The sequence below is a fragment of the Sinohyriopsis cumingii genome, unplaced genomic scaffold (genome assembly GCF_028554795.1).
Source record: "Sinohyriopsis cumingii isolate HCF-2022 unplaced genomic scaffold, ASM2855479v2 utg000813l, whole genome shotgun sequence".
NCBI classification, from domain to species: Eukaryota; Metazoa; Mollusca; class Bivalvia; order Unionida; family Unionidae; genus Sinohyriopsis; species Sinohyriopsis cumingii.
The window spans coordinates 119,118-134,535 of NW_028315934.1; the positions used below are offsets into that span (position 1 = coordinate 119,118).

The window sequence follows — 15,418 nt, forward strand, 5'->3', positions numbered from 1 at the left end:
CATTTTATATATATATATATATATATATATATATATATATATATATATATATATATATATATATATATATATATATATATATATATAAGTATATATATATATATACATACATATATATATCTGTGTGTGTGTGTGTGTGTGTTGTTTGAAAGTGAAAAAGATGGTAATCAGTAATTTTTTGAAATAATTGAAACAACAAGAATATTTCTGATTTTTTGGGGGGGATAGCAAATTAGATATTCACCTCAACGAATTAATATTAAGGGCACAATATAAAACTCATGAATAAGATAAGGCATATTCATACTTTATTATTAAATAGATGTATTTTTGTAACGAATAGAACAAATAATTTGAAAGTACAATGACTGTATTAAATAACACAGTTTTGTCTCGAGTTTTAAATTTCTATGAATTACAACTTTGTTAATCTTTATTAGCAGTAACTTTATACTTCTTGTGGTATATCATTAATACAGCCTACATTATATAATCTTTATTAGCAAGAACTGGATAAGATAATCTGATTATTTCAAGTTATAACTAGCATGTCCTCATGAAACATATCATATATTACTGTTCAAAACAACGATAGGCTGCCTCAGTGAACATTTTATATGCGTCTATACAATATACATGGCGACATTACATTAAGCGAAGGTCATGTCAATAGTCCTTTGTTTGCTACTGTTCTATAGTTAAACACGTCAAAAGTAATAGAGCCACACGTAGCATGTATAATAGCAATATAAATAATCGCAATATATCAAATAACAATAGTAATAGTAGTAGTAGGATTCCCTCTTTTTTCTGTCCAGTGATTTCTCGTCGATGCAGTCTGAAAAAGAGACAATTTTGCAACCTGAACATTCCAAGCTTTTCCCGAATGCCTTCTGTTTTTAGAAAGCAACACAAAACAAAAGAAGAAACACAGATGATACTGAACTGTGATTTGTGTGATTTTGACTTTTATCGTACCTTTAACAATTTGTCAGCCATATCGATACGATGTCTGTAGTGTGGCACTATATAGGGATGCTTAGCACTGGGGCATCATGTTGCAGACATATAGCATTATGTCCACCCCCCGGTCACATTATAATAACACCATGCCATCCAGACCTAACACTAACTAATTAATTCTGAAAGCCAGTGGAGGCATATGTAAGTACCGTGTTTGTATGTCTTTGGTATGACTGGGCCGAACACACGAACCCCTGCATTCGAGACAAACCCTCTAACCATTAAGCCACCGAAGCGGTCCAAAGTTTGAAATTATATATATATATATATATATATATATATATATATATATATATATATATATATATATATATATATATATATATATATATATATATCTATATATATATCCGTTTAGGAAGTGGATAAAAGTGGCGGTTGTCTATGTCATAATAACGCCAGGTTAGAAGGCTTTCCTTTATAAGCATAATGACAACAAAGTGAAAACGGATACGGATTGAAAACTAATAACTTGGATAACCGCCTGTTAATTCGAACTCGGATGATTACAGTGCTTTAATTGGCTTAAACTGATGCATTTATATTAAAGATGTAGTTGATGTATAGAATCCAAGTATATATATATATATATATATATATATATATATATATATATATATATATATATATATATATATATATATATATATATGTATATATATATATATATAAGAAAATGAATTTTAATTAGATTAGGATCGAAGATGGAAAAGTTCAATGTATTCATTCTCGATTCTGAATATTGGTACATAGCAAAGGTTTGATATGTCCTTCGTTTATTTCCAAAGAAACTGGCTGCTTAAGAAAAGTTAAAAAATGCGATAACTCTTGCCATCATTACAGGAAACGATTCCATTGCTTTGTTAAGCATTCAAATTGCCATATATCTGACACAAAAACACAATTAGCCCACAACAGTAAAAGAACATTTATCACAAAAGTATGTATGTATATATGTATGTATGTATGTATGTATGTATGTATGTATGTATGCATGCATGGATGCATGTATGTATGTTATCACCTGATTTGGGCACCATCCAAATGACTTCAGTGTCCTTGCATAGCTCTTTTGACATAGGAGAGAGAAAGTCTTTATTCGGTACGACAACACCTGAACTCATGTACTCGGCATGATCTGATGAATTCGAGGGCAAGTCGGATACCTAAGATAACAATATAAACATACATCGGCAAGTAGTATGGTAGGTAAGCAACTTGATAGATAGATAGATAGATAGATTGATAGATAGATCATAATACCTATATATAATCAGGTGAGAAACAATATATAAATATTAAGTTGTCTCTATCATGTAGCCATTTCATATGTAATTAGTTTGGAAACACTGAACCAGACTGATGGTTGATGTCTTAGTTCATGACTTCATGGGAAGGGTAAATACACGAAGACACGGTATGCAAATAGGGAATACAATAGAACACCTTATGAAGATGACAACGTTGAGCATCATTCACTTGGATCGGTTTCTGCAGTGATTATGATCGAATGGAGAGAATGAAACTCACCGTTTTGTCACCAAGGAAACTTTTCATTTTCTCTGGGGAAAGTAAAGTAGACGTGTTGACAGCAGTCAAGAAGCAGGCTGGTTTTGACATTTTGTCAGGTTTGTATGCAAGCAGACTCTGAAAATTGTAATGACGTATTAAAATATATTCTTTGTGGTACGATGTGAACAAGACGACGCCACCTACAATGGTAATAATGAGGTTGTTAAATGAAATTAACACAGCACAAAATAATGCTTTTAAACACAAATTAAAATTGCAATAGTTTAAACTAAATTAATGGTCTGTACAACGGTTTTATTATTTTAAGATGTGCATGTGTATGTCTTTTAAATGATTGATGTATAGATAGATAGATAAATAGATAGATAGATATATAACGTTTGCCAGGTTGATAATATTTGTCTGTCCCACAAAATGTAATCAAACTTGACAGATACATAGAAACAACAAAGTACTTGAATTTAAAATATATTTCAATTTAATTGATCATAACATGTTTTCGTAAGGGCTCGCAACCAACATATTTAGGGCATTATCGACAAAGACGAATATATTTGGTCTTTTGCACGACACCCTCCATTAAATGTATCATTAAAAATTTTTGAAATTCACTTCGGCCTTGCTATTCGATATATTGTATATCGAAAAATAATGAGTTACCACAACTCAATGTCACTCGATCGTCTCTAGTCTGGAACGTAGCATAATATATTTTGTCTGCAATATTGAACGCAAGTATCTAAAATGTTTTGCATGAGAAATCGTTGTATCTTTCCCATCCATTCTTCTATATGGACAGATAAAAAGCGAAAATGTACAATGAGAAATGTTAAGGTTTTGGATGTTTTATTTCAGTGGTGCCGACGAACATTACGTCGGTACATTCGTCTTTGTTCAAGATGCACGCAATTTTATATTTATGCGAGGCTGCAGGCAGTTAACAAAGCTGATACAATAATCAGGAGATGGCTATGTTTAACTGAATACGACATTGTTAATTGATACGGGAATGTGAAGAAAATATAGAATACATGTAAAACTAGCGATTGCCCGGATGTAACATCTGAATGGTCAATTTCGTCGATGTTCGATTTTCAAATACTTCTTTACATGAGGTACTGCTTAAAAGGTCACAGTATTATACACACCTTATCAAAATCGAATACGGCTGTGCCAGTTCCTGCAATTTCGAACTTCTCCTCTCTAGATGTGACAGTAACCTTCTGTGAACTTGACTTTCCGGATTCGTCTTTGTAGGGAAGCCAAGCAGTCTACGTGCAAACAATCCAACCAATAGCAAATTAAAATTTGTCACCGAATTGCAGAAGATACTAGTGTAATTTCACCAAGAGTTTTATTAACAACTTTTATGTATAGAAAAAAGTGGTTTGAATTGTACTGGTGTTAAAACCAACGGTTATACTTATGGTTAGTTTGTGTTATCTGTGAAGAGCAGTTCTTCGTTAAAGAAACTTTAGTTATCGTAAACGTGCAGGTAAGGCTACTTACATAGAAACAGCTTAACCAATTGGAATATCACGAATTATGTGTTGGATAGGAATTTTTGTTAACATACATTTTTAATATTAACTGTACAGAAAAAACACAATCGCAGAAAATCAGTTACGGATGCAAATCAGTGGAGAGGAAAAATGTTTGACTGAGGATTGTAATTGTCGTATGATGAATTAATTGCAACAATGTTTGATGCTTTATCAATACTATCGGAGGAAAAACACGTTTAATACTAACAGTGATTCAAATAAAATATAAGTAATGAAAAACTATATGAAAGATACAATAAGTTGGAACAAATGGTAAATAAAGAACCAAAATACAAAAACTGTAATGTTTTTTAGAGAATAATGCCAGTATACCTTGATAGTGTCCTCTGCCTGCTTTCCTACAACATACACAACAGAGATGATCGCAGCAGTCACGACGACAACAAGGACAACAACAGATATGACTATTATTTTAAGCCTCTTTCTCTTTTCTTTTGCCTCTTCCGGTCTCTGCAGATTTGGAACATGTTGATATAAAGTATATACAATTGCAACAAAAACCAACATCAATAATAGCACATCAGAAGAAATCCTAACCAAAGATAAACAATAATATAAGGTTTGAGAAGACAGATGCTTCTTGGTGCTTGTCTCAACTGTAAGAAGATAGAGTTTTCTTTTTTTTGTGCATCAAAACATGTTCTGGATAACTTCCGCTGTCAGGATGCAGAAACGGACCCGTTATGTCATATTTCCAAGTTTGTTCACCATCCTTGCAGACACCGGATTGCCTCACTTCACACGGAACAAATGTTGGTACCACTAATGTGGCTGCAGGTTCAGCACATAGAACTGCATTTTAAGTTTTCATGAATAAAGTGTGAAACATTAGCAAAAAACAAAAAAAACAAAAACAAAAAATAATGGTCGAAAGGATACAATTATGCCCGCAATAAAAGCAATGCGTGCATATATGAGCTAATTGAAGTTACGAATCCAATGAGTGACACCAGAGGGCGTTAAAGTTCATTAAATCAACCAAGTACAATCTTCTACAATGTTTTCAAAATAGTAAATAATTGCCAGCTAAAACATTTGTCTAATTTGACAAATTTTAACTTAATTCACCCACGCGTATATTCTTAAGAGTCCAGTACTGTCAAGCGAACACGAGTTTTAAAGCAAATGTAACAGTAAATCTTACCTTTGGTTCGGAAGCTGCTTGCACAACAAATGTGCTTAGGTTTGGTTTGGTGTCAGTTGCCATCGAATTCATGATGCGAAAGTCAGGAACATTATATGCCTCTAGACAGCAGGATGATCTTGGGTAAATGTGACAGAAAAGACCAGTATTTATACCTAGAAATAAGGGCGTAGCATGCAACATAATTCAATGGAGGTAAAGTTTAATTGGACTCCTCAACTAGGATGTCCTAACTGCTAACTGATTGGATAATTTTGCAAAAGTGGAAAAAAGTAAGTTTAAAGAAGTGTGAGTGTGTGCAATCTAACATTTTATACAAGGTGTAATATAATATTATGTCGCCAGACTTATTTATGTGCACTTTACAGATGATTTTTGTTCTTCTTAGCTAAATGTAAAGCGTATAATTTAGTACAGTTCATACACATGTGCTTCACAATGCACCTGGGCCTCATATTCTTCTTTCTGTTTCTCGTAATCTACATTGACTGCTACTACTTCTTCAATCATTATCATTCTGCAATGAAATGTTCATAATATCTATCACGATTGTAAGCCTACAACATGATACATTTACCTTTTGAATACAAATAAACCGTCAGTGGATAGTTTCTGCAATGAAGAACACGCTATTTCAGGTGTGTAATTTTAAACACTTCTTAAAGTGATGGTGATATTTTTGCATTCCTGAATGGTCCACAAGAAACCAATGTAATCAGAACTATAATAGTGACAGTGACAGTGACATGTGTTTGCAAGTACATACCAATAATGAGCAACGCACTTTAATATACTTATTTCCAGCTAGTCTATTCATATTAGGCACATTTCAAAACTATCTTAATGAAAGGAATCATTTAATATAAACATGCGACTACATATAACATAAGTTAAAATAGGAGAGGAATAGTGTCAATATATATGAATACGTCTTTAAAGTGTTTTTCAAACTTAAAAATATTTCTTTTCGATATATCTTTCCTAAAATTTTTTAGCGATAATGTAGCAGTTGCAAATGATTTTATGATATAAAGACGTTGAGATATTATGCAGTCTTCGTATTTTTATTATTTATTCAAGCTGAATTTAAAATACATGGGAATCGATTTTGGCTCACATCTTTATGCTTGCAATGCGCTAATTCAGACTTTTGCGGCATTTAATGCACATTAAGAAAATAAAGATTAGTTGTGCCCTATAGCAGGTACCGAATGGTTTTGGGTGGATGTAAGATTCCCAAATATAATTTAGCAAACATCCAACTAATTCATATGCCTACCTACGTAACAAAATGAAACGCAGTGAAAGCAACAACGAATATTGCATTGTTTCAGAAAATACGTTTGGGATCATTTAATTTGAAGAATGCTACATTAACTTTTAAAGAATGTAAAACGCGTTATACTTTCAAAACGAATGAAATAAGTGTTTATTTCGCAATACGTTGGAAAGAATAAAACTAAAATGTTCGAAATCTACCTCTCCTAATAATTTTGTAATTAATGTATTCGTTATTTTGGTATGTCACACTATCGGTTGACATGATCCCTATGACTTTTCAATTCCCCATCCAGGACGATATGATTAGCTTATCTGGAAAGCATCGTGCATGAATAAATTTGAAATAATGAAGGAGAACGTTACATGTATCTGGTCCGCATCAAAGGCATGACTGTGTTTCCTTTGAATGCATATTCCTTAATAACGTTAAAAAATACAAAATGATATTAGTCACTCGTATTCATTAACAATACTATCTGATCAATACTGGCATGGTTTCTTTTTATTTAATTACGTTGGTCTACTATATTTTTATACGACGTCTGCTTCATTGATAAAATGTTATATTTACTATTTATTTTTATGTGCTGAACTCAAATATGACAATTAAAACATCTGCTTGGCTATTGTTTCCAAGATATTTCAGTTTTTACATTTTACGTTTATATTTATTGCAAAAATAGTTTTAATCATAAATTGTAAACCTGGGTCATTGTGTCGTTGCTTTACATGATAATAGTTCACCTCTCTGGTTTATGTAACACATTAAAAACAACAAAATGGTTACATAAATAAGATTTATTATAAAAAAAGAAAATTCAAAAATCTATTATGTATATATAAGTGCATAGTGTAATCCTTACTGAGTTGCGACTCGGCGCATCTTGGATTGTAGAGGAATGTTCTTCATTCTCTGCAATATATGCGATATGTAAGATTTACGTCCCGTTTACGTCCTGTTAAATAATTTGCCATAATACCATATCCTGTGTCGAATGTGTGTGCTGCCTGGAAGCAATTCCCGTGATAACTGATTATAACATTTCTCTTCTTTTTAGTATTGATCATCATCATCAGTACACCAGTGTCGCTTGTATTATCACACATCTTATGTAAGGGATTTCTTTCTTGGAGTGGGAAAATGTCCGGTATGAAACATTTTATATTATGTGCTTTCATACTACTGATTTATTTACTTCCAGCTGTTCAAAGATGTAATCGAACTAGCATGCAGCCAACCAGAGCACCACTGATATATAGAGAGAGATTGAGACAAAATCTGTAGAAGGAGACAGAAATACATACACAGATAAGGTATCTGCATTGCATGGCATTCTGTATCTCGTAGTGCTTGCGCATTTGATGTTTGTTCTTTCTTTACATAATTATTTGATCGTTTAATGTATGATTTTTGTGATGACCTTGCATCTTTATAATCACGATTATAGTGCACAATTTTGTAATGCAATTAGCATACCGACACATCACATTCTATATCAGTTAGTCAAACAGGATTGGTGTACTTTCTCCCAATATAGCCATATCTCTCGTATCATATCTTTACGGATATATCAAATTTCCTTTTAACTTGATGCTAGTATTATCGATTTGGACTAAGGATCGTCTATATCAATGACAACAGCCATCTAAACTCGATAATTGGTATGTATGTATTCTTCATGAACTAGTGTCCTAACATAAGTGTGGAGCATTTTACAACCGCTAATTTTTATGTTTTGGATGTTGGTTATTGTCTTGTTTTGAAACTCATTGAAGCATATATATATATATATATATATATATATATATATATATATATATATATATATATATATATATATATATATATATATATATATGAGCTCTCTGTCCAGTTAATATAAATGATTGTGCATTGTTAAAAAGTGAATCCTGTCTATAAGTCCAATTATTAAGTTTTGTTATTTTTATCAATATTTGGTATGTAGCATTTCAATACATTTCGATTGACGTTACGAGCTTCATATATATTCCAGATGTGCATGTCTTTCTCTTACTAAAGAATATATATACATCAAGCTAGTTACAAAACCTGGCTGTCATTGTAACGTTCTATAATAAAATGTAATTGACTTTTCCGAACGCAAAATACGTTTCAATATGATTAAATAATTCCCTAAATGTTTATTGTCGTCAACGTAAATTATTCACTGAAATAAACATTCGCTTGCGATAGATTTCTCAAAAATCAGCAACAACATTGCATACAGCTCTTTAGTTTTTATAAAAAATAACACCATAGTAATTTGTAAAATATGTGTCAATGAAAGGACGCATAACTTATATAAGCAGCAGGTATCGGATCGGATCCAATCGGCTTCTAAACCGTAAAGAATCGCGCGGTAGCCACCACTACTGCTCCCATTACCAAGTGTCTTTTTATGTCTTGGAAATAGAAACGGTGCCCTCTCCATTTGAAATATATTCGTTTTATTTTGTGGCGGAGTTCGCACTGACATCTCTCTGAATATCATTTTTTCCGATTCAAATCTATTCAATCAGTGAATAACATCGGGTGAAAATTGCAATATTTTGATGCTGATTTTGTTCCAACATCTTTCGAATCCCGCGTTGACCTTCGTTAGCGATTATACAATCCATCTCTCTACAAAATTACACCCTACCATCGCGATAACTACTGTTAGAAGCTGACATATAGGCTGATAGATGAGAATGGAGTGCATTTTTAAGTCTCAAACTTAAAGTTGTACCAATCTTTGGCATTTGTTTCAACTAGTCTTTATTCTCTTCAATCACTATTATATTGTGCAAACAGTTGTTTACAAAACAGTGAAGTTGTGATCGTTCATGAAACAAACATTAATTTGACAAAATATTGCTCAACCAACTCTCGTTTAGTCTTTGCTTTTGACAGAGAGAGGCTTTTCGGGAACATCCATCTTTTCAATAATTAACTAACTATATTATCATGTTTTCTTTGATGAGGATAATGTTAAATGTGTTGCTCAATTCCCCAACAGTTTTTGTTTATGTTGAATCAACAATATAGATCATATATATTTTATGAGGAAACAAAGAAAGTATAATCCTCCTAAAAAGACAATTGTTCCTCGATGTGAATACATTTTTGATTAAATCGTTTTTTCCTTAACTGTATGGTCAAATTGTATTAATTACGTGAAGATGTGAAATAACGTCCATTCTTCTTGGGCAACGATCTTATTTCAGCGTGTATTTGTTTGTTTAAAAAAATCCTGCTTCAAAACAAATCCTGTAAAGCTTTTCAAATTTATTTAACAAAACATGAGCTCAAAATGTACCATCTTCCAGAGACTATATGGTTGCTGGGGTGAATTAATTGTACAGTTAGCTGTTTTCAGAAAATGTTCAAACGTATCTTGCTGACTAAAAGAATCACTGTGAAAAACTATTTGAGTATTTTAGTGAGATAACAATCAGTTTCCTAGTTTGTCCTCACAAAACAAACACCACAAAATGTGAACACATGTGATAGGCATGAGAAATAGTGCAAAACATTTGTTTCTGGTTAGTAAGGTGCATTTACGTAGTATTCTGATTTTGTATGCTTGAGAAGTTAGTTCCTGTCTTAGTGTACAAATGTGGACTCAGTTTAATTATATTACATTGTAAAATACGTTCAATTCTTTATTTACACAAAGTTTGGTTGCATGACCAGCTACTAGGAACTATCATTATGGTGTACATTTTCATGACCAATCTATGTGTTCATATTCACACGGATTTGTCATTTTCATGACCAAGGTATGTTCATATTCACACGGATTAGCTGCAGATACGAGCATGCTTGCTGGGAGAAAATGTTTAGGTATCATACTTTAGGTATGATACCACGCATTTATATTAGTTGCGTTTGCAATTATTAAATCTAAAAGAAGCCAAAGAAAAGTAGGTTGATTGGCACGATCGCATTGTGTGTAATTTGCCTTGCCAGCTAAACTAATGGTTACTGGATCCCCACGATAGCTTAAATCTCTTGACACTGTTGATGTATATAGCTAAATTTCTCAATGATATGAGTTTGAATTGCTTCTGGGCAATTACGCCTATTGCCGCGTAATGGCATAATCTTTAGTGGGTTGATGTCGTTATAGATCGGCCAACCCAACAACCAATTAATGATTTCAGAAATAATTATGTTTTTTTTTTGAATATATTTTATTTGGGATTGTGCATACGTAATTCACAACAAAAAGAGAGATAACCGTGTTCGAGGAACGAATGATTTTTCGTGCAAGAATTAAAGGACAAAATTAAATTTTTTGAAACAGTTTCAACGAAACAGTCCAAAGAATAGTGATGTGAGCAACTTATATTGTGGACACTGCCGTAGCTTTTCCGTATAATAATAAGTTCAAGCTGTCAACTTAAAGATTATTTCATCATACAAAAAATCTACTTTCTAATTTTGATATTAAATTATTCATATTCTCTGATCTGAGTACATTCATTTTCGTTATATTGTAATTAAATCAGCACTTCCTGGTATTTTGCTTGTGATTGAATACGAAATCCTTGTGCATGTTATATTTGAAATGTTTTGACAAGGGAGTGTAACTCCCTCAATCTCTTACCTATGCTCCTGAAGTAACACGATTATTTTTGCAGGCAAAATAAGTTTCTTTGAGAATACTTACCCAATCATAATACACATACACCCTCCCTGCCTTGCCACAGTTAATCCATAGAGAGCGTGCCTTCCGCTCCAGTAGTAACTGAAGCGATTCAAAGTCTTATACCTAAATGGAGATCACAATGCCTGACCGCCACACAGGTCGGCAGACAATCTTTAGCTCTCTTTAACTAAAGCTGCATCTGCAAGGGTTCTTCCAAGGTATTATGATTGGGTAAGTATTTGTTCAGAAACAGATATTACTAGTTTCGATCTTTTTCCCCTTTTTAACTCGTGTGGAAATTCAAAGAAAATACAACTACGTAATATCACTCGTACTTTTTATGTTGTCTTTCTTTGAACTTTTCGACACAAGTAGGAAAAAGATTAAAATGTTTTGATTATAAGAATTATTTTACATTCGTCTAAATTCCTTTAGAGAAGGAATTTGACTTTATGGAGCATTGGTAGGAAAGATCTAAGGATAAATCATACGATATTCCATTTGTTCGACTGCTTGAAAAGAATTCTTTGAAGCAAGGTCAGATGTATGAATCTAGCCTTCGTTTAGTATGTACAATCGCAAGCATCAGCTACATGGCAATGACAAAAATGCCGTTAAACCGTTTCACTTTGCAAGATACAAGAAGCGTAACAATTGCAAAGATGTGAATATGATATTGTTCAGGAAATTATATGGATAGATGGCACTAAAATCAATCGTTGATTGGCTATCATGTACCAGCAATCAGTTTTTAAATTTCAACCGATTTCAAACGCTACTTTCGTACACACCGTGTCGTTCAGACTGGTTTTTGCGGCTTTCATAACCGGATAAGCAGGAAATATCGTCGATTTTATGACGACTTGCCAATGACCAAAAACAAAGAAACTTATATGGTCATAAAGTCTGGAATGCTCTAAAGAAATACCGATGCTAATATACTGCTTAGTTCCAACCTTCATTCGGGACTCTAAACAAATTATTTGGTATTTAAGTACGTAACCCAATCATTATAACCTAGAATAACTACTACTACATTGTAGTATCAGTTGTCCTAAAATGCTGTAATTGTGTGAGTATTCTCGAAGAAACATATTTTACCTGGAAAGAGTGGTTTCATTTTTACTCGTTCATCTTCTGTGAGCAAGTGTTTAGATGTGTATGTCCGTTTGAGCTTATTTGTAAACCTTTACTATTCCGCACTGATGATGACGAGACCCATGAACTCGGTCGTCTGAAAAAAGATATATTAGTTTGCGCGCTTACAAAGCGCTGTAGCGATATAATTGTAAGTTTTAGAAACCATTCTGCATACCCTATTATACAGAATGTGATGGCTCGGATTGACACCGTTATATATAACTCAAGAAAACGCTCATTTTAGTGGCGATGATTGCCAAAAGAACTTATAACTTTGTTTGATTCCATTTTTTTCTATCCAAGATAGTTTCAGGCTTGTGGAGTACGAACGCAGTGTGCTAGATGAAGGTTATGAGTGAAATTAACTTCATTCAATAATCCAATGTTTGTACATTCCAGACGATGTGGGCTATGTGGGCATGGACTATTCGTTGTTGACACATTGAAATAACGTTTTAAGCACAAGGGACATCAGGATGAGTCTTTACTAAGATAACTTGGACGGTATATTCAGCACATTAAATGTGATTCTGACTTGTTTTGTTAGATTAGCTAAATCCTTGTTCGATTGCATACATCTTTTTATACTCGTCTTGCGTGACGATAATTACATTTTTTAAACCATTTAATTAGTGCTGAATGATAAGGGGCCATGTGGTCTTAGGATCCGGGTGTGCGAGTGACCGTACGTGTTCATTTATACTTATCACTGACATGTCACATCTATCCTGGTCGTTTCAAGTCTCGGCCAAAGTGATTATCTGAGAATGCTGGTCAGCAGCATCGCGTGGGTCGTTGTTTCTTCACAGGGATGTGCAGAGTTCGTCTTCCACCATGTATACTTGCCGCAATGGATGCGCTGACAAAGTGGTTTGTGACCCATAAGGGTAACCCAAACACGATCATCATATCTCTACAGCTCAAATAGTGAAATATTAACATTTCGTTCTAGCAGATGCCTCCTGTAACATTAAAAAATAGAACTTGTTGTTGAATTATTTGTATTATATTCTCTGCAGAGCGAGTATACTTGCGTATTGGCTATTCTTGAGGTATTGAAAATAAAGTTGGTCATAGGTACAGACTATTAAAGACTATCTTCCTTTAATACACATTACAATACAGGGGAGATAACATATGTTGAAAAGTGAACGATAACAGTTAGAAATCTGCAAGAGAATAATTACCTTGCCTGAAAGTTAATGATTCTTCTTTGAATTTATCCAGCTCGAGAAATGCTAGTTTTTCTGGATGAAAAAAAAATTATTCAAGCCTAGCCTAACATAACTGGAAAACGTATATTGTCATATACGAAAATATAAAATTATGTGATTCAGATGTGAAAATATAGGAATAAAACAAATATTTGTGAAAATGTTATGTATCGTTCACACTTACGTATTTACAAATTGTATTTTTATATAATAATGATATGCTAAAAGGAAATTGAATATTTTATTCAGAATGACTTTATTGATCCAAGCAAAGTAACTGGATTTTGCCATGTATTCTAGTGCCATAACCAGATAATGCTCTACCTATGTGCACTGACTACAGTACATTGTACAGTGTCACCAACACAGATTCATTAGCAATACAAACAAGCGATGACCGCATTGACAAAATTGGGAACGGAGAATATGTCACCAAGATCTACGTGTAGAGAGAATTTTGACAAATTCCACTTAAGGAAGGAAGAGCAAACTAAATGTCGGCATTTGCATTTCCGGGTGGACTTTACCAATATAAAATGATGCCTTTCGGTTTAAAAACCTTTCTCTCAACATTCTAGCGTCTACTGATCATGGTCTATCTCATGCAGATAGCTTTGATGAACACATCGATCACACCATTATATACTGTGACGCCTTTAAAAACCACCTGGAATCTATCCTGAAAATCTTTCTTAGGTTGCATGAGAAAAACCTGACAATTAATTCGAATGAACATGAGTTTTTGTGGAGCTTATGTTAAAAGTTTAGGAACCAATGTGGAATATAATCAATGTCAACCTGTTAAAGTTAAGATTTGAACTTGCATGAATAGTACTTCGGAGTTAGGCAAACCATGGGAAAATCAGAATCTGATTGCATATGCATTTTCACCTAGTTTTGAATAACAGCGCTTCGGTCTATATTTTCTTTGTGACATTCATTATGAGGCGACGTGTTACACACACAAACACACACACACACATATGTATACAAATGTGCTAACCTGCCGTCGAATATGGCTGCTAATACTAAAAGTAGAGAACATTTAAATGTCATAAAGGATCATTCGATCTTAATTTGTCCTGCGAACAAATACGGTATTTAGCTTTTTGATGTAGTTTTTCAGTCAAACAAGACCTCTCAGCTCACTTTGGACTTTTGCTAAATACCTGAATAATTTATTTAGAGGCTTCCAAAATTCAATACCTTAAAATAATACCCTCAAAACTAAAATTGGATAAACATGTGATCAACACATTTTCTGTTGTAAAACGTGCCTAAAGTGATAATTTGCAGAACGAAATAGACATGTCAGCTAATACTTGAGATATTTCGGCAACATGATTGAGGTTCATTTTACTAAATAAACCCACACACGCCAGGTAAATGTTTGCTGTGCTTTCATTTATTGTACTGTAAATTGGAATGTGCTTCATTTATATGTTGTCTAAACTTTGCTTCTACTCTATAAAATGAGTAAGTTTGTTCACATATTAGTTTTGCTTGTATATTACGTCGAAACAGATCATTACCGTAGAACCCCTCTTAAACAACCACCTCTGGCAAGTGACACAAATAACCATTTTAATTACAATCGTTTCGTGTACGGTAATTGTCACTTTTTATGTTTCGTTTTATTGTCAAATATGCAGAGAATACAATGCTTGGTACATATACTTCCAGACCTAATTTAATGCTCCATCTTACGATTCCTTATACAGCACCAGATACCGGTATTGCATTCAGGTCATGCAAGAAATCTACTTGATCACGTTGCCGTGAACAAATATTATTTGATGTCTTATAAACAAGGTCATGTCGGCAAGATTCATGTCAAAACGATTGTATGATGCCTTACGAGGC

At 33.3% G+C, this 15,418-nt stretch overlaps 1 protein-coding gene across 1 annotated transcript; it reads right to left on the reverse strand.

Annotated features, from left to right (window-relative positions):
* Window positions 1–291: 291 nt before the first annotated feature.
* Window positions 292–5,375, reverse strand: LOC149773196 (uncharacterized). The gene is made up of 6 exons (XM_089946659.1): window positions 5,266–5,375; window positions 4,434–4,571; window positions 3,705–3,827; window positions 2,554–2,670; window positions 2,048–2,189; window positions 292–838 (listed from the first exon to the last, which is right to left on the reverse strand). Exons 1-6 carry the CDS (start codon window positions 5,335–5,337, stop codon window positions 708–710), a joined length of 723 nt encoding a protein of 240 aa, XP_089802785.1. The 5' UTR covers window positions 5,338–5,375; the 3' UTR covers window positions 292–707.
* Between the last annotated feature and the right edge of the window lie 10,043 nt (window positions 5,376–15,418).

What these genes read in the sequence shown, in the direction of transcription:
- LOC149773196 (XM_089946659.1), bottom strand. Translation starts at nt 5,337, where the DNA reads ATGAATTCGATGGCAACTGACACCAAACCAAACCTAAGCACATTTGTT. An exon ending in CCGTATTCGATTTTGATAAG is followed by an intron (nt 2,671 to 3,704) that starts GTGTGTATAATA and finishes TACAATTTTCAG; the next exon opens with AGTCTGCTTGCATACAAACC. An exon ending in TTGGATGGTGCCCAAATCAG is followed by an intron (nt 839 to 2,047) that starts GTGATAACATAC and finishes TCTCTTTTTCAG; the next exon opens with ACTGCATCGACGAGAAATCA.